This window comes from Ovis aries, chromosome 4 (genome assembly GCF_016772045.2).
Source record: "Ovis aries strain OAR_USU_Benz2616 breed Rambouillet chromosome 4, ARS-UI_Ramb_v3.0, whole genome shotgun sequence".
NCBI classification, from domain to species: domain Eukaryota; kingdom Metazoa; phylum Chordata; class Mammalia; order Artiodactyla; family Bovidae; genus Ovis; species Ovis aries.
This window is the reverse complement of record NC_056057.1, coordinates 16,905,108-16,931,226: the sequence shown is the minus strand read 5'-3', so window position 1 is coordinate 16,931,226 and position 26,119 is coordinate 16,905,108. Positions and strand designations below refer to the sequence as shown.

The 26,119-nt window shown below is 39.0% G+C and overlaps 1 protein-coding gene across 2 annotated transcripts in view; it reads right to left on the bottom strand.

Annotated features, from left to right (window-relative positions):
- Window positions 1-4,093: 4,093 nt before the first annotated feature.
- Window positions 4,094-26,119, bottom strand: part of GLCCI1 (glucocorticoid induced 1) — a 110,182-nt gene continuing 88,156 nt past the window's right edge. For both annotated transcript variants that reach the window (XM_027968481.2, XM_060414510.1), the window contains exons 6-8: window positions 23,165-23,375; window positions 8,123-8,243; window positions 4,094-6,960 (exon numbers count right to left, since the gene is read on the bottom strand). In XM_027968481.2, the coding sequence (XP_027824282.1) occupies window positions 6,615-6,960; window positions 8,123-8,243; window positions 23,165-23,375 (678 nt within the window). In that variant the 3' untranslated portion in view covers window positions 4,094-6,614. The remainder of the gene's footprint in view (window positions 6,961-8,122; window positions 8,244-23,164; window positions 23,376-26,119) is intronic.

Here is a 26,119-nt window from a genome sequence, read left to right as displayed (position 1 = left end):
TAGCCTTGACTAGACGGACCTTAGTCGGCAAAGTAATGTCTCTGCTTTTGAATATACTATCTAGGTTGGTCATAACTTTTCTTCCAAGGAGTAAGCGTCTTTTAATTTCATGGCTGCAGTCACCATCTGCAGTGATTTTGGAGCCCCAAAAAATTAAGTCTGACACTGTTTCTACTATCTATTTCCCCATCTATTTCCCATGAAGTGATGGGACCAGATGCCATGATCTCCGTTTTCTGAATGTTGAGGTTTAAGCCAACTTTTTCACTCTCCTCTTTCACTTTCATCAAGAGGCTTTTTAGTTCCTCTTCACTTTCTGCCGTAAGGGTGGTGTCATCTGCATATCTGAGGTGATTGATATTTCTCCCAGCAACCTTGATTCCAGCTTGTGTTTCTTCCAGTCCAGCGTTTTTCATGATGTACTCTGCATAGAAGTTAAATAAGCAGGGTGACAGTGTACCTTGATGTACTTGATGTACTCCTTTTCCTATTTGGAACCAGTCTGTTGTTCCATGTCCAGCTCTAACTGTTGCTTCCTGGCCTGCATACAGATGTCTCAAGAGGCAGGTCAGGTGGTCTGGTATTCCCATCTCTCTCAGAATTTTCCACAGTTTATTGTGATCCACACAGTCAAAGGCTTTGGCATAGTCAATAAAGCAGAAACAGATGTTTTTCTGGAACTCTCTTGCTTTTTCCATGATCCAGCGGATGCTGGCAATTTGATCTCTGGTTCCTCTGCCTTTTCTAAAACCAGCTTGAACATCAGGGAGTTCACGGTTCACATATTGCTGAAGCCTGGCTTGGAGAATTTTGAGCATTACTTTACTAGCATGTGAGATGAGTGCAATTGTGCAGTAGTTTGAGCATTCTTTGGCATTGCCTTTCTTTGGCATTGGAATGAAAACTGACCTTTTCCAGTCCTGTGGCCCCTGCTGAGTTCTCCAAATTTGCTGGCATATTGAGTGTAGCACTTTCACAGCATCATCTTTCAGGATTTGAAATAGCTCAACTGGAATTCCATCACCTCCACTAGCTTTGTTCGTAGTGATGCTTTGTAAGGCCCACTTGACGTCACATTCCAGGATGTCTTGCTCTAGGTGAGTGATCACATCATCATGATTATCCAGGTCATGAAGATCTTTTTTGTACAGTTCTTCTGTGTATTCTTGCCACCTCCTCTTAATATCTTCTGCTTCTGTTAGGTCCGTACCATTTCTGTCCTTTATCGAGCCCATCTTTGCATGAAATGTTCCCTTGATATCTCTCATTTTCTTGAAGAGATCTCTAGTCCTTCCCAATCTGTTGTTTTCCTCTATTTCTTTGCATTGATCACTGAGGAAGGCTTTCTTATCTCTTCTTGCTATTTTTTGGAACTCTGCATTCAGATGCTTATATCTTTCCTTTTCTCCTTTGCTTTTCGCCTCTTCTTTTCACAGCTATTTGTAAGGCCTCCCCAGACAGCAGAGGTCAGTAAATGTTTTTTCTATAAGGGCGGTTGTTGTTCAGTCACTCAGTCATGTCTGACTCTTTGTGTCTCTGTAGCATGCCAGGCTTCCCTGTCCTTCACCATCTCCTGGGGCTTGCCCAAACTCATGTCCATCGAGTCAGGGATGCCATTCAACCATCTCATCCTCTGTCATCCCCTTCTCCTCCTGCCCTCAATCTTCCCCAGCATCAGGGTCTTTTCCAGTGAGTCAGTTCTTCACATCAGGAGGCCAAAGTATTGGAGCTTCAGCATCAGTCCCTCCTATGAATATTCAGGATTGATTTCCTTTAAGATTGACTGTTTGATCTCCTTGCAGTGGAAGGGACTTTCAAGAGTCTTCTGCAACACTGTAGTTCAAAAGCATCTATTCTTTGGTGCTCAGCCTTCTTTATGGTCCAACTCTCACATCCATACACAACAAGTGGAAATATGGATAGCTTTGGCTATACAAACTTTTGTTGGCAAAGTGATGACTCTGCTTTTTAATACAGTGTCTAAGTTTGTAATAGCCTTTCTTCCAAGAACAACCATCTTTTAATTTCATGGCTGCAGTCACCATCTGCAGCGATTTTGGAGCCCAAGAAAATAGTCTCAGTTTCCATTGTTTCCCCATCTATTTGCCATGAAGTGATGGGACCGGATACAATGATTTTCATTTTTTTGAATGTTGAGTTTTAAGCCAGCTTTTTCATTCTCCTCTTTCACCTTTATCAAAAGGCTCTTTAGTTCCTCTTTGCTTTCTGCCATAAGGGTGGTGTCATCTGCATATCTGAGGGACCAAATGGTAAATATTTTAGGCATTGTGAGCCACACTGTCTCTGTGGTAGCTACTGAATTCTGCCATTGTACAGCAGAGTCGCCAAAGGCAGTACATAAGGAACTAAGCGTGGCTTTGTTCCAGTATGTATGTATGTGTTAAGTCACTCAGTCATGTCTGACTGCAACCCTGTCGACTATAGCTCGCCAGGCTCTTCTATGGGGATTCTCCAGGCAAGAATACTGGAGTGGGTTGCCATTTCCTTCTCTAGGGGATCTTCCCAACTTCCCAGGATCAGACCTGGGTCTCCTGTATTACAGGCAGATTCCTTACCATCTGAGCCACCAGACAGTATAAATGTAGATTTATAAAAATAGACATTGGGGAAGATTTGGTCCGTGGGCTATGGTTGGCTGACCCCTAGTCTACAGCTGAAGAGATTTTTGGAAGTCCAGCAAACTTATTTTTCTTGCCATTTGAATCCTGTTTCAAAAGAAATTCATCCACATAGCATGGCTGTCTTACCTACCACCATCACAGCTCTAGCAGCTTCATATTTCAGTGGTGAACTAGTAGGAAGACAGGCAATTTTGATTTAGGTGAAGAAAATGTCAGAAAATAGTGTTCTAGTCCTTGTTTTCTGGGAAACAGAAGGAACATAAGTGTGAAGGAGAAGAGCTAACTTGGTATGACAGGAACAAGAGTGTCTTCATTCCGTTTAATCACTGAAGTTGAAATGAGGCAAGAAGTCCAAGAGGAGATGCTTGCTAGATATCTGGAACTGTGGGGCTAGACTATAGCATTCAGCTTTTGACTCAAGGTGTGAATTATGGGATCTACCTTCACAAACTTCCTGTAGTTCTAAGGAACCCTAAGTTCACCAAAGTGAGTTTACCAGGGAAGACAGACTTGTGAGGTCCAAAGATGGGGTAGGAGATAGAAGCTGCTTATAGGGAGTAAGTTGGGGATAACTGAACTTCAGAGCTAGAACTCACTTCACACTGTGGGTGGTGGTAAACATTTATTTTGTGATATTCATAAATAACCTTTATTTCTATTAACATAGGGTTAAACATAAAATTTTTAGAATTTCTCCTTCCTTGTTCCTTAGGTTTGATTTTGCAAATACTAACTTGTCTCAGGGCCATTTATTATTAAGCTTGTATGATCAAGCAAAGATGGGGCTGAAATTCCACTTTTTCTCCACATTCATTTGCAGTGGAATTTTAAACTTGTATACAGTAGATAATTTCCTGCTTAAATCATATATAGTCCTGAAGAAGACAATGGATCAAACTTACTCTTAAAAAGTTATATTTTTTAAAGCCCCAAACATAATCATTTTAGGTTCAACTTAAATCTGTTTAGTGAGAGGTGCTTTGGAAATGAAGACTATGCTGCTGGCAAAGTATTTCTCAAAGCAGTTAGTTTTTGCTTTCAAGCTACCACATGGCCTATGATGACCCTATTTAGGTAACTGGGAAAAACATCAACACTCTTTTGCTCTGTAAATAAAAAGAGTGAAATTTTTAAAATTTTTGCTGCAATCTCCTTTGTGGTGATTTCATTAAACAAACATTTTCATAAATAATTCTTAGGCATAGAATGATGACATGAGGACAGTGTCTTCTCTTTTTAAGGTGCTCATTGCTGGGAACAGAACAAAGACTTGGTGAACTTCAGACATCACATTTCTTAGCTTGTGATGAAAAGTGTGTAAATAAAAATATCAAGAGGAAACCAGGCTGTGGAAATCTAACCCAGTCAGTGTACCTCCAACCTGAGAGCTGAATTCATCCTTGTCAGGTAAGATGCTAAAAGCCCAGTCTTTCCAAAAACATAGTGAACTATTCCAGTTTTACTAATAACTTTATTTAAATAAGAAGACACAGGAACTTCTATACTGAAAAAATACAAAACAAAAGCCACACATTTCCTTGTGTAAAGCCATATTGTATGGTAACTCAAATACTGTTCAGCGCAGTGTAGAATTAAACAGTACAACTATATACAAAATTTAAACAATCTCTGACAAATTTCTACAGCTGGATGTAGGATACATTTGAGCTCAACAACTTCTGGGAAATTTACATGGCAAAGCATAAGCTTTAACACATTTGGTTCAAAACTTTAATATATGCTAAGAACAAATGTACAACACAATATTTAGTTTTCTCATGAGAAAATAAAAGCACATGTCACTATAAATATCGTACATCAGATTTCATTACCAAAAAAAGCATATTCAGTCCATCGTTCAGAAATTGATATTGATACTATTGCATCTTATTTGGACAAAAGCAGAGTATAAGATCAACACATCATGTAATGCTAAACCAGATATCAGAAGTTAATGGAGCTCATATTTATCTTACAGAACTAATAATTTTCTCCCTTTAACCATAATCTACAAAATATAGTATTTTCATCAAGGCCTGAGATTATTAGGGTTAAAGGTGTCTTCTGCTGAATAGATTGTTTTAAAAGGTTCCCCTGTGAAAATGGTGAAAGTAAACTGAGTCTTTCCCATGACAGTCTCCTACAATATAACACTGACTAATTGAAAGGAGCCAGAATGCACCTTCAGGAGAGAATATTACTGCAAACTTTGGTGGAAAGAAGATAACTGGGATCATGACAAAATAATACACTGAACACATACACAAACATATACACACACATATATATATCATTTCTTAAAAAAAAATCAATGGTGTTGCTTTCTTCTTTATCACATCTTCCTTCTTCAACCTCCTTAGAAAATAAAACAAAGGAAAACCCAGGAATGACTGAAAGGAACTGAAACGCTCCTGTAACTGTAGGCACCTTGTTCCCCTAATTCTTCAGAAAATTGTGCCATGCACTTTCGGTGCAGATCAAACAACGGTTTTATTGAACGGAAGGAATAAGCACACAGCAACTTCTCTCCGCTTTTGAGCATACTCTTTGTGCTGCAGAAAACAATGTCAGAAGTTGGGCTCTTTCACTGACCAATCTGGAACATCTAGGGCTCTCCTCACACTTCAGGAAGTTATGCCAAGTCTGCAGGGTCAAGGCTCTTTACTTGGGTTTATGGTCTACTCCATGCTTCCAAAATATGAACAGAAGTGTTCATGGTATTATTGCGAGAGGCTTAAATGAAACAGCTCCACACTGCGTGCACTTGCGAGTCACCAAATAACCTATTTTGAATTCGGAGACTCACATGTGCTCTCTCTACATTAAAACAACTCATGCACCTGAACTGCTTGAGGAAAATAACCAGTCTGTCATTTCTTAACCTGCAGATTCAAGAATTTCCAAAAGAGAAACGAAACGTGACTATGCCTTTGGATAGATCAGTAGCATTTCATGACCCTGATGGCCAACCTAAACAAAAAAACCTCAGCCATCCTCTGGGAAAATTACACCTAGACATTCTTGTCTTTAACATCCACACACACACTGGGGGAATGTTTCGTACAGCCTAGTACCTGATACTTTATTCGCAACACTGTATCAGTCATTAACTGAGCAACACCTGAACTTGTTAACAACAACAACAAAAAAGCCACATTTACACATGGTGAAACGGTGAATGCAACAGTTGTTTTACTTGTAACCCCATGACAACAGTGATGTCAGACACCACGGATTTGCTGGTTCTCCTCGCGTTCACCCATGTCCAGGATTTCTGTCCTCCTAGGGTTGAATGCACTTCTTATTCTAAGAATGTGGAATGTAATGAGGAAAGGGAAATGCATAAAAGAAGAAAAGGCAAAAGAGTGCTGTTCCCTCTTTAGCTTTTTAGCTGTGAAATAGTTAATATCCCAATATGATATACATTCCAAGTTACCTGAGTTTAGACTTCAACTGAAGTACCTGAAGCTAGGCCATAGGGTGGGCCCTGTGCAACTGTTGTGGCCATTTGTTTATTTTTTGCATTGTATGTATTACAGAAGTTAGAAACAAACACCTGGATCAATTGTAAACATAATCCTGAAGTACAGTATTTTTCCATAGGACAAAACACAGCAAGACATTTTCTATTTAGACAGGCAACTTTCTGATATAGAGCTTATTTATACTGAAGATTTGGGGACAAAACACAGGACACAGTACTAATCTGTCAGACATACTATGAAATGCATAGTCTCCACTTAGAATGCTGAATGATACACACATTTTGCAAGCATTACTGCTTTCCACAAAAACTGCTGAATAGGAGTTCCGTCCCTGCCAAGATAAGTGCTGAGATACTTGATGATTCTGATTCAGTCTTCTGTTGGTGGTGGTGGTGCTGTCAGAAAGTCGGTCACTCCATGCAGATGGGTGTCTGAGATCTAGTTCTAATGCGTGGGAAACAGGGTGGAGGCCAGCTCCCCCTTCGCTTTAGATGACCACGTAGTTGTGAGCGGAGATGTGGTCCTCACCCGGCAGCTCCTGCAGGAACTGCTGCTGCTGGGATGGCTGTTGGGCAGAGGCCTCCGCGGAGCCCGCTATGCTGGTGTCGTCGGAAAGGGATGTGAAGGAAACCCGAGAGGAGAGCTGCTCGACGGTCAGGGTGGCCAGAGCCGAGCTCTGGCCCGAGTTAGGAGAGTTCTTGAGCATCAGGTCGGAGGCAGGGAGAAGAGGGCCTAGGAGTTTTACAGGACAGAAAGCTGATCCGGTTGGGATGAAATTAACCTTGTTTTTGTCAGGACATGAAAAGAGAGGGGCTGAGATAGGCTGACGAGACCTAAAACCATAAAACAAAATTAGGTTTTACAATCATTAAAAAAGTCAAGCATTTTACAAATTAACTGGAGTTCTCTAAAACAGCTAAAATGTGAATGGCAGGGAATGGATTCAGTGTACACAGAGGGATAAACATCTTCCATAGCACAAGTCAGCTGGCATACTACTGACGTACACAGCACTGAGGCGATATTGAAAACAAAAGGATTTCCAAAAGGATTGGGCAGACAAAAATGTTTCTGACATTAGTTTGCTTTCATTTATTTAGAAACGTCGATTATGCGATGTTAAAATGACCTCTTCTGTTAGTATATGGGAGAGGGATTACCCCATCGGATTTTTGGTTTTAACTACTTCCTCCTTTTTCTGTATCTCTATACATAGTTCTACTAATACAGATCAGGAAAAATAAGAAAAAAGTTTTTCAGTAGTTTCTTGTAGAGCCAGTCAGCCCAACAGAGCAGTGTCCACAAGCCCTTCATCTCCCCCCATTCCTGCGAACTATGCCGTTACCTCCTACAAGACCGGTCTCTGTCCCCTTTGAGGTTACAGGAGTGCAGCAGCCTCCAGCGGGCAAGCCTGCACGGGGACAGGGGGACGAGTGAACCCAAGAGCCGCACACTCTCTTTATTTTGAGCTGTTCTGCCAAGTATTTACAGCATGAATCTCTTTTCCCTGAATTTTTCTACTTTAAACATACTGAACTTTCAAAAAGAATAAAAAAGAAACCCGTGAACAGGAAGTCTGAATTCAATGAATGCACATGCTCGATGTGTCTACAGGGAAGGAGACAGTCCCTCCGGCTGGTGGGGTCACTGTCGTGAAGGCTACGCACATGTGGGGATTCAGTGTGCTGCTGCAGCTGTTTGTTTTCTTTAGCCATCTAAATTAATAGAGCTTATGAAAGGAAAATTCTTAAAGATTCAAAATTGATCTTGTAGGTAGTCGGGATGAATTTCCAAGTTTCTCTGTGTTAGCGTATTTCCAGCACACAGACTCTTAATTCTCCTGATCTCTTTGGCCTATTGAATTCTCTTTCCATAATTTACTTCTGAAACACATTATCAGCTGGACGGAGTAGTTGATTCATCTGTAATCAACTGGTCTCAGTAAAAAGCTTTACAGCTTTGCAGATCCCAGCTGATAGAAAAGACATTACTTACGCCATTTCCTCAAAGACCTTCACTCGCTCACATCCCTCTGGGGGCTCCCGTTTGAACATGTAGCTGTTGTTTGGTTTGGGAGATGAAGCATACTTGGGTAGCGGTGAGCTACTCCCACTGTCTGTAAATTTAAAGCAGTTACATTAACTAGTGATTGAAGGTTCTTTTAAATTAAATGTGATTTCCAAACAAGCAGCCTTTTGCACAATTTATCCACTGTTGCCCCTTGGCTTCCACCACAGAGCTTCCTTTATTGCAAAGCTATTTCTAACATCCTTGTGTTGTACATTTCTTATAAATAAAAGCTTCAATGCAACAGAAGTCTGCCATACCACAGAACATAAAAAAGCTGATAGTTTGGTCCAGAAAATGGTATTTTGAGTAAAACAGAGCTGTAATCCTGAAAATAAACACATCATTAAGTATTTCAAAAAGGTAAACAGATGGGGTAATATGTATAAGCCATGCAGAAGAATTGTAAGAGATTAGGATACAGGGTTCTCTATATTTTCTCACTTTTCAACTGATTTAATTGAGTATCTTAATTTGTAGGATAATCTTCATTACGAAAGCTGTTAGCAGAAATGTTACGAAGTACTATGAATGACAGGTATGCAGGGAAAAACAGGCTTATAAGACAATATACTTTCCCTTGGCCCACAATGAAAAAGGTAATGCTCAGAACTCTGCTTTTTAAATGTCTCTACAAAAGAACTTTTTGAGCACTGTTTGTATTTTTGCTGCTGAAAGCATGAGGAATCTAAAAGCATCTTCGTATTTCTGACCAAAGAGAAACGGTCTATTCATGAAAAGCCATAAAGCCTATATGCAGTTTCTTCCTTTCCTACCTGGCAAAGGATTTTGGAAATTCAAATCCCCCCAAATGTGTCATTATCTGTTTAAGATGCCAAGTTGTAAAGCCAGTAACATACCTGTATAAATACAGTAGTCCTATTTAAACAAATGCTGACTTAAAACCAATCCTCAATGCAAAAATACTAAGCACATGACCTACTGAGGATATATTATTTTTATACATATTTTGAAAGATGGCATTAGTACCATAATTACAGGTGTCACCATTTTGATAAGTTGCTTCAGTTTAAGATTCAGTGCACAGTCCAACACTCATAATCTGAGTAACAGGGTTTTTTTAAAAAATCATCATTTATGAAGTATAGTACATGCTTAAAAAGTAGACCCTTGAGGCACACTTATAGTGTATTTGGTGAATAATTCAAAGAGCATCTATGTAAGTCGTGGGAGTGCAGATGTGTGCTTGTGGTTGTATATGGCAGTATCTCTGGCGGGGAAATCACTGCCTGCAAAATAACAAGGCCACATTACTGGGAAACCTAAGAGAACCACACAGTCCATCACTACTGTTACACATGTCCATACAGATTATGTATAGTCTCTTGGAAGGAATGAAGTTTCGGAATTAAGCTGGGTTTCTTCAGACTTGAGGATTTTCTGAGATTCAGCACTTTTTTTTTTCTTTTTAAACTGCTTGAACAAATGGGAAGGGAGCACAAGGAATAGTCTTTCTCTCAGGGAGATACAAAACATCACAAACCCGACTAGACTCTGGGCTTCCTGCTACTTGAGCTAGGCTAGACAAAACAACTGGTCTACCTCATGGTCTACGGTGAGACCTTGAATTCAGTGTGATACCAAGATTACAGGTTGACCTTGCTTTACTATCCAAACGACCAGCCTTGCCAAGGACCTCCATGAACAAGTAGCTATGGCATGTGGTGGCCCTTGGAGAGGACTGGTGGCGACCTGCCTCACTGCCTGCAGGACAGGCTCATAACCATGGGCTCGATGCCTTTCACTAGCCTTTTCTGCCATCAGCAGAGGGGTGGCCATGTCAGCAGTCAGGCATCCACCCTATTATCATGTAGGGAAAGTCACCGTGGCCACAGCCTTTTGTCTCCCATTTCTGGCCACATCACCATTCCTACTACATGATTTCTCTCATAACCTCGTTGATGGTTTCACGGGACCTTCCCAGAATGGAAAGCCAGCTGTTGAGCTGGAAGCTGGATAATCTGCAAAACTCTTCCTATTAACAATCTACAGTGAATTAGACAGTAAATGGTTTTTCTTCTTAAAATTTTTCTAGTATCAAGAGAGGCTTATATTTCTATAGAGTTTTACCTACTTGAAAATTCTTTTTTGGGAGAGGGGGAGGGTGATTAATGTTTAAAGAAACACGGTATACTGCTGTCCCAGAAAGATGGTATTCAGTGCTATTATATTACGTTGCCTTTTCAATAAAAACTATTTGTAGAAAATACACATGCACAAACACAGACACACACACACATATGTGTGTGTGCTTGTGTATTACATCTAATGTTTGGTGCTGGAAAGACAAAGCTTGAAAGAGAAACTATTGGTGCCATCAACAGATTTCTTAAATCTGTTTTTTCCTCCCTAAGGCAAATATGCAATCTGATAAGAGTATAAACAGGAAAAAGGAATAGAGATAACCTTCTGTGGTTTTAGCTCTGTGACTAGCTGCATAGTTCTATAACCTTCAACACAGCTGCCTCTCTAAGTTTCTATATTACCACAGGAATTGCCATTCCTAACTAAAATTCTGTAATTTGGGAGAGGGATAGTTAGGGAGTTTGGGACTGACGTGCACACTGCTACATTTAAAATGGATCACCAACAAAGAAGAGGGCTTCCCTGGTGGTTCAGACAGGAAATAATCCACCTGCAATGCAGGAGACCCAGGTTTGATCCCTGCGCTAGGAAGACCCCTTGGAGAAGGGAATGGCAACCAACTTCAGTAGTCTTGCCTGGAGAATTCCATGGACATAGGAGCCTGGCAGGCTACAGTTCATAGAGGTCACAGAATTGGACAAGACTAAGCAACTAACACTTTCAACCAACAAAGACCTACTGTCTAGCACAGGGAACTAGGCTCACTATTATGTAAGAATCTAAGTGGGAAAGGAATTTGAAAAAGGATAGATACAGGTGTATGCATAAGTGAATCACTCTGCTGGACACCTGAACCTATCACAACATTGTTAATCAACTATACTTCACTATAAAAATGTTCTTAAAAACAGGTTCTAACATACAAAAGAGGGGAGGTGTAACAAAATATTTTTTTGCTTTATAAATGGCGTGCTTTAAAAATAACTCCCATGAACAACTCATTATACCCATTCCAGACTTGGCTGTCTAACTTCTGCATGTGGAAGCCTGTGTTGAGTTTGATAGCCACATTTCAGTAACTAAATGTGAGGTAAGCATGCTTGCTCAGGAGATTCAAGATGAAGTCTCATGGTAATCTGTATTCAATCCCTTTTGTTCACAAGCATGATACATTTTCTCATTCTGTTATCCCATGTTAAGACAGTAACTAGACATGTTATTGAGATTAAGTCAAATGTTACCTTATAGTCTTGTAACTTCATAAGCCATATGAATTATGAAATTAAATGTGATTAATATGATTATATCTGTCTGTATTCACAACAGTTTCATCTATATTTATAATAGAATCACCCAGATCTGGAAACATTTTACTGACCAGTTTATTATAACAGATTATACTTAAGCAGGTACCATACTAACAATTAAAATATAAGTATTTTTAAACACATGATAATGAACTAAAGCTTGGAAAAATTAAAGATACTGAAGTCTGAAATTCCATATAGAAACAAATTTCATTCAACTTTGTGTTTTTGTAGTTTTCTGAATTTCTGCTTTTATACAGCCTCATTACTTCTGGTGTGTTAGGTTGCATGGCCCACAATTCTAGTATTAAAGACGGTAGATATAAAGTTGCTTCATTTATGTAGGAAGGTATGTAAAATCTCTGCCATGGTTCTACTCTAGCCTTAAGTCTTTACATGTGCTTTTTCTGCTACTATCAGATTACTTTATCAAATTAAGTAAAATTAATTCTAATATAAGCAGTATAATTACAGGGCAGTGGTTCTCAACCCTGGTTTCACATTAGACTCATCCCAAGATGTTTTAAAAATACGAATAAATGCCAGTGTTGACACCTCATCCCAGTAGAGGTTCTGACTTAATTAGTCTGGGGCCCCTTTCCCAGGCATGTGCTGTCCCCACCCCCCCATTTTTTCTGGTAAAGCTCCCAAATGCTTTTGAAGGACAGCCAGCTTCGAGGACCAGTTATGAAGAGGTTTGGAGTCAGGCCACCTGACTTCTCTCTAGGCCCAACTGCATGGCCAAGGAACAGTGCCAGCCTCTGTGCTTCGCTGTATAAAGCAGGAAGAACTACTGATGTGATGGTTGTGGGAAAGCCTGTGTCCCTGAAACACAGCACGCTCTCAACAAAGATTGCTACAATAGTAGAAAGAAGACATCGCTACCAATTTACCAATTAAACTATGGTGGACCATTCAGAAATTCAATGCCTATTCCATTCTGTTGGCAGAAGAGAGTAACAGAAATGTCCTTTTTAATAGAGCTACACACTAACTTTGTTATGTTATATAAAGATGGCATCTTTTAGCATACGGGGATTTATCATTCTGAAATTTAACAACAAGGCCTAAAGTATACAGATTCTATAGATTCCTCTACAAAGAAAATATTTATTATATGTGCAGCAACAGCCAGTAGAATATAATTGTTATTTTAATTCTAGTATGAAAATGACTTCTTTAACAGAAGATGTGGTACATACACACAATGGACTATTACTCAGCCATAAAAAAGAATGAAATAATGCCATGTGCAGCAACACGGACGGACTTGACTTGGAGGACACTGTGTTAAGTGAAATAAGTCAGAGAAAGACAAATTCTGTAGGACATCACTTATATGTGGAATCTAAAAAATACAACAAACTAGTGAATTTAACAAAAAAGAAGCAGATTTATAGATACGGAGAACAACTAGCGGTTACCCGTGGAGAAAGGGAAATAGGGACGGGCAACACAGGGGTAGGGAAATGAGAGGCGCAAACTATTAGGTATAAAATAAGCTACAAGGATATACTGTACAATGGGGGTATAGTCATTATTTTACAATAACTGTAAACAGTTATAACCTATAATAATTATGAATATTATATACCTATAACATATAACAGTATACAGTAACTATGCTTCTATTTAAAAAATTATTGTGTATTAGGAAATGAAATTATCAGCAGTAGTGTGATTTGATGGCCTAATGGAATCAATAGAAACAACTGTATAAGCATGTCTCGATGACAAACTTCTGGCACTAGTTGGCATTACCTATTGTATTGAACACCTGTGTTTTCAGTGAACTCCAAGATCAAACTGGGAAAGAGCAAGGAGAACATCTGACTTTCACAAATAGTTTCTAAGATTTCCCCACAATTTCAAAGTCAGCCTTTCATGTGAAGGTTTGCTGTTGTTCAGTCACTAAGTTGTGTCCGACCCTGTTGCAACCCCATGGCTCCCCTGTCCATGGGGTTCCCCAGGCAAGAATACTGGTGTGGGTCGCCACTTCCTTCTCCAGGGGAGCTTCCCAACCCAGGGACTGAACCCATGCCTCCTGCCTGGGCAGGCGGGTTCTTTACCACTGAGCCCCCAAGGGAAGCCCTTATGAGAGGGTCACACAATTGAAAAAGGAAAAACAACACAGCTATAGACAGACAGCTAAGATCTGTTTAGATCAGCATACAGCAAAAGGTAAAGAGGAAAAAATCAACATTATAACCCTTGTCACTTGTATTTTTGAACTCTGTTCTCAAAGACGACTGTGTTTTGAACTAACTGGGACTTAACTTACATTCCAATGTCAGGCCCATGTTTTACATTTTATTCTGCATTCACTGAATCGATAATTTACAAATTAAGCAAAAAACTCTAGTTGCTCCTTTGTTCTTGTGTACTCAATACACAACAGCTTCTTTTGCAAACATAATCCTGATAGGCAGCACAACACTGCTTAGTATTGTCTTCAAATGTGACTTGACATCATCAACATACTAACTAGTCACTCAGACTTGTACACAAATGTGAACAAGTCACTCTGAATCTATCTGACATGGCAGTTAAAAATGAAAGCAAATCACCCTATTGAAGACAGTCTTCAAACCAATTTATAGACTAAAATCATGCCTCTTATTAATCACAATGGTAAAACTAAACTGAAAATTTCAGATTATTTTATATCTGAAATATTTTATATCTGGAAAAGTAATGTAATTAAGGATCTTAGGAGAGTTTTTCTGATAGAACCTTAGTTTTCACATTCTTAAGCTTTATAGATGAACAAATTTCCAGGGACATCAGTTTTCAAAAATCTGAAAAACAGTGTTTCATATTAAAGTGCTCCAGAAGTGTCCTACAGAAGGAAAAATGAAAACTTCTAATAAAAGTTTCAGTATAATTTTAAATGTGCACTTATATATTTACAGAGTGAAACAGAAGGCAAAACAAAATGCTATGTATCAATATTAGGTAAAAATTCAGTATTTCTCCTCTCTCCTCATTCTTGCTTAAAGGGAAATGGCATTATAACATCTCTAAGCAGATAACCAAACATAATGTTACACTTATATAACAGTCACCTGAAAGCCTGTTCCTTCTCTGACATTCACTGCCTTATTCACAGTGGTAATTGTTTTCCCATGTTCCAAGCTAGAACTTTGTTAGAACTCTGCCTTTATCCTCATTTTTCGAACCCCTCACCTTGTACATCTGATCAGCCACCAAATGCTGCTGATTCTTCTTCAGTCTGTTTCTTCCAGTTCCTCTGCCTGTGCTATCCCTCCTCATCTTTGCCCAACACTTGTGGCTTCCCAACTAGAGTGCTGGGAAACAATCTGCTGACATGCAGGAAGAAAGCTGGAGAACACTTATATGTATTTACTGTTTATCCCTAAAACTAAGAAAACTTTACCAATACATATTTTGTATATGCATTGAACTATGTACTTAGATAACTCAAAAATATATAAATTAAAAACTGCTGAAAAAAGTGTGTAATAAGCCACGTTTGGAGACTTAGGACTAGACTATTAAAACAGCATCTTCTCTCCTCCTCGTAAAGTCTCTCTCCACTTCTGTAGCTTTATCCTTAGAGCTGGTCATGTCCTTTAGCTGACAAAAGTTCTTCAGTTAGTTGCTTATTTCAGCAAGGCTACAGGCCCTTATGAAACAGTGGCCTTCCTACCTACGTCTCCACTCTTACTGCTTTCTCCTCCCTACCACTTATCCCTGTGCTCCGGCCACACGGTTCTGTACAATTCTCCACACACCAGGCTCTTCCACCGCTGAATGACTGTGAAATGGCCATTCCTCTTGCAAAGGCAGCAACAAGTAGTGTGAAGTTACTGCAAAAGATCTCTGTTGGCCTCTCGACTCCACAGACTTTAGGAAAGTTCACTTCATTTTTCTATGCCTTAGGCTCCCCATTCTTAAAATAGTGACACTATGCCTACTCACAGGATTGTGGTAATATTATAGGAGCTAAAAAAAAGATAAAGGCTCCTGAGCACGTTTCATCATCCTAACAATCCTATAAGGCAGTGCCATCATTTCCCTTAATTTACAGGTCCGAAAACCAAGATACAGAGAACCTGAGTAACTTGCCCAGAGATACACAACTAGTCAGTGGAAGAGCAGAGATTCAGTGGCTGCAGCAGAGTCAGAGTCCATGACCATCATCTGTCTGCATCACCGTTTTGATCTATCTCAACTGTAGTGTCCTCATGAGACTAGATGACCAAGTTCCAATCTAACATTCTAGGCTTCTACTGAAGAGTCTTAGAGCTTAGGCAACAGCTTCATGGGGTCTGCCTTCTATTACAAAGACACAGTGCAAAGAACGGCGTCAGTGCTTGCTATTTCTTCTTAGAGGAACGTAACAGATAACAGAAAGAAAAAATTCAACAGATTCCCCTTTACTTGATACCCTATTTTTTCCCTAGTCATGATCAGAGTATAAGATGGGATAGATTTTAGCAAAGTTACTTTCTTTTCTGTAATTTCAGTCAGAAATCTGAACTTTATGGCTTCTTTCTCACCAAAGACCCGTCATCACTGTTAGCATAACCTTAGAGTGGTTACTCTTTACTGTCTTTTTTTTGGGTAGCAGGGAGGATTATCCTACTCTTCCCAAACATTCAAAAACCTAACATATATAATTAAATAACTTAAAGAAAAGGATTCTATTGTTTTTAACAATATATTCTGTAAAAAATGGACATACCATGAAGAAAGAATACTCAAAAAATCTCCACTAATCATTACTTTATACTAATGATCAGCAGCACGGTAGTTGTTGAGGATAAAGTAATGAGCGAATTAAAGTTACCTGCTCTTGATGAAGCTTATATCATAGTAAATAGATAACTGGAGATTAACTGAAATTATATATGCATCCATGCTCACTAGCGTCTGAGTCTTTTGCAACCCGATGGACTGTAGCCCGCCAGGCTCCTCTGTCCATGGGATTCTCCAGGCAAGAATACTGGGATGCATTGCTAGTCCCTTCTCCAGGGGATCTTCCCAACCCAGGGATGGAAATTATATATATCAAAATTATATATGCAGGCATATAAATAAATTTTGGTTTGCTTTTATTTTAGACTCTAAGTTGTAAATGCTAGAAGTGAGTTGTATACTTAATAATAATTTTGAATTAAGAATAGTAACTCATCCACAGAAAGTTAGTACAGCAATTGCCACTAGTACAACTGTAAACATTCCAGAAAGAGTGGGGAAAGGCATTTACTGGATGATTAAACACATCAGATAATGTGAATATATATAATTTCAGACGCAATCTTGAAAAAGCAAATCAGGGAAGATGAACTTAGGGATGTAATTCTCCAGAAGTTCAGTTTTTAACCTATGGAATAGGTTAAAATAGGTTAAATAACTCCTTTGTAGGGGTAAGAGTTCTACACTCTTTGTAATTTTACCACGGAGAGGTTCTTCTAGGATAATAAGCACCTAGAATCATGTGGGGATAACCTTTTGATTGAGAAACAGATCAAGGCTCAAACGAAGTGATTTTCAAGGTGTGGTGGCTAAAACAAGTATATCTAACAAATCTATTTTCACAATATAAACCACAAAGAAAAGTGCCACAAAATCTTGGCTGATGAGGCTGTCTGGAAGATGGAGAGTTAAAGTATGTTAAGAGCAAACGTCAAAGAGTGTTAAGAAACAGAGCCCTAAAGATGACTGCAAATAGAGTTTAAAATGTATATAGAAAGGAATAAGACGTCAAAGAGAGTCTTTTTCAAAAGTATGGCTAGGGTCAGCCCTAGACCCTGAAGAGATAAAACTGTTTCTTTCTTTCCTGCAACTACGGACTTCTCAGTCCTAATACTTACTGTTCAGAAATATTAATGCGTTAAATCATGGTATGAGTTAAACAGACTGATGTGCACTGGCCTTGGAAACTCCATCCACATGATATACACTGTTCCTGTGGGGAGACCCAGTTTAAGTTCCAAGTAGCCAATTTATGGAGTCTTGGAATACAGCTCCTGGTGGTTGGCCTGAGTAGAATGGTTCAGTTGACTTCATGATTAGAATAATCAATGTTTCCACAATATCTTGCAAAACTGCAGAATTTTATAACAACTGCCTAAGTGAACTGTGCCAAAGATCAACTGTAAGTGGCAGACTGAAGTCTAGATTTTGTGACTTGGTACCAATAAGGAAAGCCAGCAGAGCTGCTGAAAGAACTAATATATGACACTGCCATTTACATTATATAAAAGACTGTTTTTCTCCCTTGCATTTTGGGTGTGATAAGGCAGAATTTAGGCTAACTAATCATAGGGTATATTCTGCAGATGTGAAGATGAGAGCTTATTCTGGATCCCTGAACTCTCCGCAGAAATCATTATGTAGAACTGTGACTGTTCCTTGGTTAGTTAGCCAAGCAACATTACACATGATAGCTGGCTGCCTTCAGCCTTTAAGTCACTGGAAAAATCTGTCCAAAACCACCCAACTCAAAAAACTAAAACATGAAAAGAGTCTCTTAAAGGCTAGACTTTTCTTAATAGAGTGTTTTTGTCCTGGCACTGCGATTGAAAGAACCAAAGAAAACCAACATGTTAATCAACTAAAATTATTTAATAGATCTCAAAGTATACATGTGTCATGGAGAAAAACGAATGTTAGGGATAAGCAGAAATAACAAAGTCAAGAAAAGGATAAGTATATAGCACATGAACACTAGAAAAATAATCACACCAGCCCATCTCTCATTAGAACAATATACTCATGTGCCTCTCCCTCTCCCGTGTGCATGCCAGTTCTGGATGTCTAACCTAGCTCTTCCACAACAGCAACTACAGAAGAGGTAGGTACTCCAAATCAATCCAAACCTCTTAGAAATCTACAGCTTCCCTTTTTTCTTTACAGGAAATAAATATAAAACAAAAGATCAATTTAAGCTTTACTGTGGAAAAGTGCAAATTATAAGCTAGAATTAGTATTGTAAAAAATTGGGCTGTTCATAGGGAAGCAATGAGTTAGAGATTATTCTATAGTTTGAATGACTTAAATATGTAAAAACTGCAAAACTGACAACTCCCTCTCCTTTGTACCTTTAGTATTCTGAACATACTCGTGTAATAGTGTATTATTTTTTAACACTACTATTAATCCTTATTAGAGTATAAAGCTCTTAAAAATAGGTATCACATCTTCCTCTTCTCTATTTTCCCACTGTCCAGTAGAGTGCCTGACATGTAGTAGATGCCTAAGAAACGTTATCTTGAATAAATCAGAAGCATTAACTCAGCTGAAATACATAAACCTCCACTCCCAATCCTAAAATACATGTATATGTATGATACACATATACAAACATATGTAAGAGAGATGCTTTTTAATTTTCCTTCACAAAGAAGGTAGTTGATTTGAGAACTAAAAACTGAACATTGTAATAGGTCACACAGTTTTCCAGGAAACTTAATTTCCTGGAAATTAACTGTAATTTTTCTTAATTACAAAGTAATGCAGTTCCAGAAAAACATCTATTTCTGCCTTATTGACTATGCCCAAGCCTTTGACTGTGTGGATCACAATCAACTGTGGAAAATTCTGAAAGAGATGGGGATACCAGAGCACCTGACCTGCCTCTTGAGAAACCTATATGTAGGTCAGGAAGCAACAGTTAGAACTGGACATGGAACAACAGACTGGTTCCAAATAGGAAAAGGAGTACGTCAAGGCTGAATATATTGTCACCTTGATTATTTAACTTATATGCAGAGTACGTCATGAGAAACGCTGAGCTGGGAAAAGCACAAGCTGGAATCAAGATTGCCGGGAGAAATATCAATAAACTTAGATATGCAGATGACACCACCCTTATGGCAGAAAGTGAAGAGGAGCTAAAAGCCTCTTGATGAAAGTAAGTGAAAGTGGAGAGTGAAAAAGCTGGCTTAAAGCTCAACATTCAGAAAATGAAGATCATGGCATCTGGTCCCATCACTTCACGGCAAATAGATGGGGAAACAGTGGAAACAATGTCAGACTTTATTTTTGGGGGCTCCAAAATCACTGCAGATGGTGACTATAGCCATGAAATTAAAAGACCCTTACTCCTTGGAAGAAAAGTTATGACCAATCTAGATAGCATATTCAAAAGCAGAGACATTACTTGGCCGACTAAGGTCCATCTAGTCAAGGCTATGGTTTTTCTAGTGGTCATGTATGGATGTGAGAGTTGGACTGTGAAGAAAGATGAGCACCAAAGAACTGACGCTTTTGAACTGTGGTGTTGGAGAAGACTCTTGACAGTCCCTTGGACTGCAAGGAGATCCAACCAGTCCATTCTGAAGGAGGTCAGCCCTGGGATTTCTTTGGAAGGAATGATGCTAAAGCTGAAACTCCAGTACTTTGGCCACCTCATGCGAAGAGTTGACTCATTGGAAAAGACCCTGATGCTGGGAGGGATTGGAGGCAGGAGGAGAAGGGGACGAAAGAGGATGAGATGGCTGGATGGCATCACCGACTCGATGGACATGAGTATGAGTGAACTCTGGGAGTTGGTGATGGACAGGGAGGCCTGGCGTGCTGCGATTCATGGGGTCACAGAGTCGGACATGACTGAGCGACTGAACTGAACTGCCTCAAAGCTACATTGGTAAGTATATTAAGAAACTTATGTCATGAGGTCTTAAATTTCCAAACTGAGGCAGTTTTGTAGAAAATGGAAAAGCGTCTTAAATGCTTCTGCAATCTCCTTAGTTTCTAAAGAAATTTTTTAAAAAATGACTATTAGTCACACCCAACACTATTTATTCAATGTTTACTACATACCAGGAGTTGTGCTAAGCACTTTGTCCCAATATCTCATTTAACCCCAAGAGTGGTATCAAGTATGAAACCAAGTATTAGCACCCTGTTTTACTAAGAAAACAATTTTTTTAAAAAAACTGTTGGCCTTAGAGATGATCTGGACCAATGTTCTCATTTTACATTAAAAAAAAAAAAAAACACCAAAACCACAAGAGGAACAGAACATTAACAGGTAGTTATCTGGTAAAAAGAATAAAAGCATATAGAAAAAATATATACAACCAAAGGCAAAGTCTTAGGAAAACGTCTAACTTCCCTAAAAAATTATCAGAATTCAAGTTATTATACTATCTCAAAGAGATAGATGTCTTCCTATACTATATCATGGGGACAACCTAAGTGTCCATGAACAGATAAATAAAGAGAATTTGGTTCTAAGTGGCTGTGAGACTGCTTCATCAAATATAGGCCCACAGAGGCCGAGAAAGCAACCTCATGAACAGCTAACCAAAATGGAACTCATCTATCAATTTCCTAATATATCTCCCTTTTGGTTCAGCATCTCAATTATCCACAGGATTATACTTAGAAGAAAACAAAACTCCAGAATTTACTGCCTAGCTTTATATCACTGTTATTTTTACTTTTCCTTTTAACTCAACTACAAGTGCTAATAAGTAGCAAAAGTGATTTGCACTTATCCTTTTTTACTGGTATAACAAAGAATACAGGTTTTGGAATCAATCAGACAATATTTGCTTTACCATTTACCACCTGTGCATCCTAAAACAAGTTATGATTATTAACCTTCAAAACAAACCCTGCTACTAGAAGCAAGGTGTCTTCTTGTTTTATTATGAAACATCCATATTAAAAATGTGAGGAATTGATCGACATGTCTGCTGTGGTAGGACACCTTAGCCTACTGGAAGTTCCCTAGTCTGACTTTCCTTGAAACAGAGATTCCACTTGAAGCAGAGAGATGCCTAATTAATGTTCTGCTTTCAATACATTCTTAATGGAGGAAGAGAACTCCAAGGCTTCCAATAAGGAAAGGGCAAAATCAAAGGGGAGAAGCGTTGATGTCCACCCACAGAAATCAAAGCAGACGACGAAGTCCAAGGGAGCTTCCCTCTAAAATCTCAGCAGAGAGTCAGGTATAATGATGACTGAAACAAGCCAGACCAAAAGAACACAGACTGCATCATTTCATTTCTGCGAAATCCAGTAATGGGGGAAAATTAGGCTACAGTGATGCAAGTGAGAACAGTAGTTACTTCCAGGCAGAGGGGAGAAGGATTCTGTCTGGAAAGGGAGCTAAGGAGCCTTCTGGGATGCAAAAAATATTCTGTATCTTGATCCAAGAGGTGGTTGCATGAGTGCAAACGTGTAAACCTTCAGGGGGCTTGCACTTAATATCTGGGCACTTTAAATGTATTAATACCTCAGAAAAAACTGAGGGGACTGGGGGGTCAAGCCAGGACAAGGCCCATAAAATCCTGTAAGATTTTGTAAACTTTATTTTTTTCATCTTTTTAAACTTTCTGTTGCCTATGACCTGTTTCTCTGTGGTGAGAGGCAGTAATGTGTTACAGAGGAAGCTCAGTATTCCTTCATAAGTAGCTAGGAAGGTGGAAGCTGGACAGTCTTTGGGACCTTCTGTGCCTCAGGGGCCAGAAACTGAAAGAAGAGAGTGAACACTGGTGGTCAAGTGCCTGACACGAGGACGGGAGGACATGGAGAGTGAGGGCCTGACATGAGGACACAGGCGGTGAGGGCCTGACAGGAGGACACGAGCAGTGAGGGCCTGACTGAGGACAGGAGGACACGGGTGGTGAGGGCCTGACTGAGGTCAGGAGGACACAGGCACTGAGGGTCTGACTGAGGACAGGAGGACACAGACACTGAGGGCCTGACTGAGGACAGGAGGACACGGGCGTTGAGGGCCTGACAAGAGGACATGGGCGGTGAGGGCCTGACTGAGGACAGGAGGACATAGGCGGTGAGGGCCTGAGGACAGGAGGACACGGGCGGTGATGGCCTGAGGACAGGAGGACACGGGCGGTGAGGGCCTGACTGAGGACAGGAGGACACGGGCGGTGAGGGCCTGACAGGAGGACACAGGCGGTGAGGGTCTGACTGAGGACAGGAGGACACGGGTGGTGAGGGTCTGACTGAGGACCGGAGGACACAGGCGGTGAGGGTCTGACTGAGGACAGGAGGACACGGGCGGTGAGGGTCTGACAGGCAATAAGCCCCGCGGGTTCTGCACTCTTACTGGTGTTAATAATTCATCTACATACCATAATATAATCCATGATGTGCTGCAGGTACTTGTTAATCTTTATCCTTCTTAGTTAAAAATATCCTCATTCTTCCAACTGAATTTTTGGAAACTATTTCCTTCCAAATTAATCTGATTATGAAATCTAACCTCAGGCACGAGAAACCTAAAGTCTACCATAACCATGCTTTACTCTCGACAACCCCGAGGGAAAAACTGTGTGTTGTATTATGTGAAGCTGTCCACACTCATTTTATAGCTTTCATTAACTGTTAGAACCACGCGCTGTGCTCCTCTGACACATTTATGGAAGATGTTTGCGAAAGTCACAAAGAAGGGGGTACGTGAAACCAATGAACAAACAAATCTAGTCAACCAATCCTTTACAGTCCCACCATTCAACAAAAGAAAAAAGGTGATGTAATGGTCTAAGACAAAGGAAGTATAATGAGCAAGGCCCTGTAACACACCCGCTACCTAAGTGGATGATCCCATTCTCACCTTTGTCACGATCATAGAGTAAATCTTCTGTTGAGCAGGGGCTGCCGTCCTGGGATTCCGGGGGACAGAAGGGAGAGACACAGGGTGAGTGACTGCTGCAGCTGCTGCTGCGCTCCTGCACAGAGGGGGTCTGCGTGTCGATGCTTCGAGTGCTGCTGCTCCGGTAGTGAGCAGGGAGGGGGGCTCTCCGACCATCAGGGATGTCCAAAGGCTGGAAGAGCAGCAACCACCAGAGTCAGTGACGGTTTATACACTTCATCCATACAGAAAGCACATGCTGTTTCTTTTGATTTCACTCTTCACTATTATTGCCAGCATAGCTGATTCTTCAGAGAATAAAGATACCTATCTTAGGTCATCATTTCTGCCAGTTACCTTTAGGTCAGTACTCTCAGGAATACTCCTCTAGGACAGGGGCGTCCTTTAACACTGGATCCTAATGCCTGGCACTGTGCCTGGCAGACAGCAGACACTCAATAAACATTTGTCCAAAGAATTAGTCAAACTGCTCCAGAAATCACTTTGACTTGCTAATAAGAAAAGAGAAATCTCATATTCAAAGGTATGGATTTCCATTTTTCATTCTTTCTTTTTTTCCTTTTACAAGCCAGCAACAGGTTTTGCAGGTTACCCAAAGTATCTAATAAACAGACTTATTCTAGTAGAACTGAGTGGAAGATATTAATATAACTGAACAATTCTACTAATTTGGTATCCAACTGAGTAGGACTACTAATGAATTTTGCCTAGTTCTAATGCATTGTTCTGAGTGGCAAAAATAAATAGAAATGAAATTATAATTGTAGACTCATATATGAATCATATATTTTCAACCTAAAAAGACCCTAGACCTCATCAGCACAGTGTCTTCACCAATAAAGAACTTATAGAGCTCCTGCTGACATAATCATTTAAATGGCATCAGAGCTTCTGACTCTTTCTACTTTGCTTCTGCTGTAAAGATGTATCTTACTCACCAGCAAGCTAACAAAGTGAGGTCAACAAATACAATGTATATATTAACCATTTACAGTATTTTTGTTATTATATAGACAAGGATGAAATGCTGGGAAAAAAGAACCAGTATATGCTTAGTTTATTTACAACTTATTTTCACTATTTACAGGCTATCACTCCTGAGGTTTGTCATTTCAGAGATTTTAGAAACACTGTCAGATGGAAAATGACTTAAGGTAAAACATGAGACTCAAAGAGTATCAGTTTTTTCTGTAACAAGTAAAGGCCAAAACCTAAAATGAAAACTATGCCATCTTTACAACCTGACAATGACCATGCTACTATTAAGAAAATAGCCACTTATGGAACATTAATTCATTTTGTAACAAATAACAAAAGTAAAATTTTCCAACTTAGGAAAGAAATATTCCCAAAGATATATGAATTTACTTGGTCAAATGCTATTACATTATTTTCTTTTATTTAACTAAATTTAGATTTTAATTACAACTCTGCACTAAATTCTAAGAAATCATTGGTGCAGGGTTTTTTTCTTTTTTGACAAAATTATATGATAGATGTGGGATTTTTTCAGAACAGCCCATCAAGATCATTTTGGAAAATACATGAGGCCTTTATGACAGAGGTCTTTCTTAAAACATATATTTAAGTCGATGAAAATCTTACTTTAATAAAATGTCAATATTGGTAATCAGTAACATAATAATGTATCAATTTGTAATTAAAAAAATTTAAGAACCTGAGTTATGTTTTACTCATATCCTATTTGATAAACACAATTTTTCTGTAGTCCCACTTCTGAATCTATAACTGGATAATACATACCAATTTCCTTAACCAACTTCTATTTTGTTGGGGAGAGGGTTCAGAGAATTAGAATAACAAGACAGATTTTAGAGGTTTACATATTTACACAAAATAATGATGGAAATTATAAAGGCTTAGAACATTGATATACTTAGGAAGCTACTGGCAGGCTCACCTGCCAAGATGATAACATTTTGATTTAAAACTCTGAGGCACATTTAATCATAAATCTAAAATTTCTTAAAATTAATATTTTAGTTATTACTGTGTTGGTTACCCCAAAGTAATTCTGAAATGTCTACTGTGAAATTAGAATATGACTTATTTAAAATCAGAATTACATCAATATATTTAATTTTCTAATATAGTTTTGCTTAGCAGTTCTTAAAGAATTAGCAAATATGACTGATTATCTCATCCTGAAAAAATCTGACCAATTTTACTTTCTTACATTACTGTTCTTAAATGTCACATAATGTATAAAGGAAACATTTTAATGGTATGCACAGCTAAGCTAAGAGCACAATTTCTAAAGGGTTCCTTTCTGGCCTAATGAATATAACGTAAAAATTTAACTCTTAGGGAGAGTAAAATGGCACAACCTTTTGGGATGGTAATTTTAGCAGTATTAATCAAAATTTAAAATGTGCAAATGCTCTGACCTAGCAATTTCACTGCCTGGAAATTGTCTGCCAAGAGTACACTGTGTTTTCTAAAGCACTGCTTATGATGACAAAAATTGACAACAGTCTAAATGTCCACCAGTAGGGGACTTTTAAATTAGGGTACATTCATGCAATGATTCAACATATATTAGCATACAGGCATATATTTGGAAGAATAGACAGTAAATTATGATTAGTGCTCATATTTGCTAAGCAATATTGAAAGTTGGAAAAAGGATTTTTTAACCAATTTTATAAATATAAAATTATGTGAATTTTGAGATGAACTCTAATTAGTGTTTAAAATCTACACATTATTTGAAGGAATCAGATACACATTTGACATAAATCATATTTTAGTTCTAAAAAACCATTAGAGAGATAATTAAGCCAAAAGCTACTTGATGTTTTCTTTTGTTGAATATACCTTTAAAATGTGGTCAAATATAGGTTGATGTATAGGAGTGTCCAGATTTCTGTTCTGGGACAGAGATAGTTTATAAAG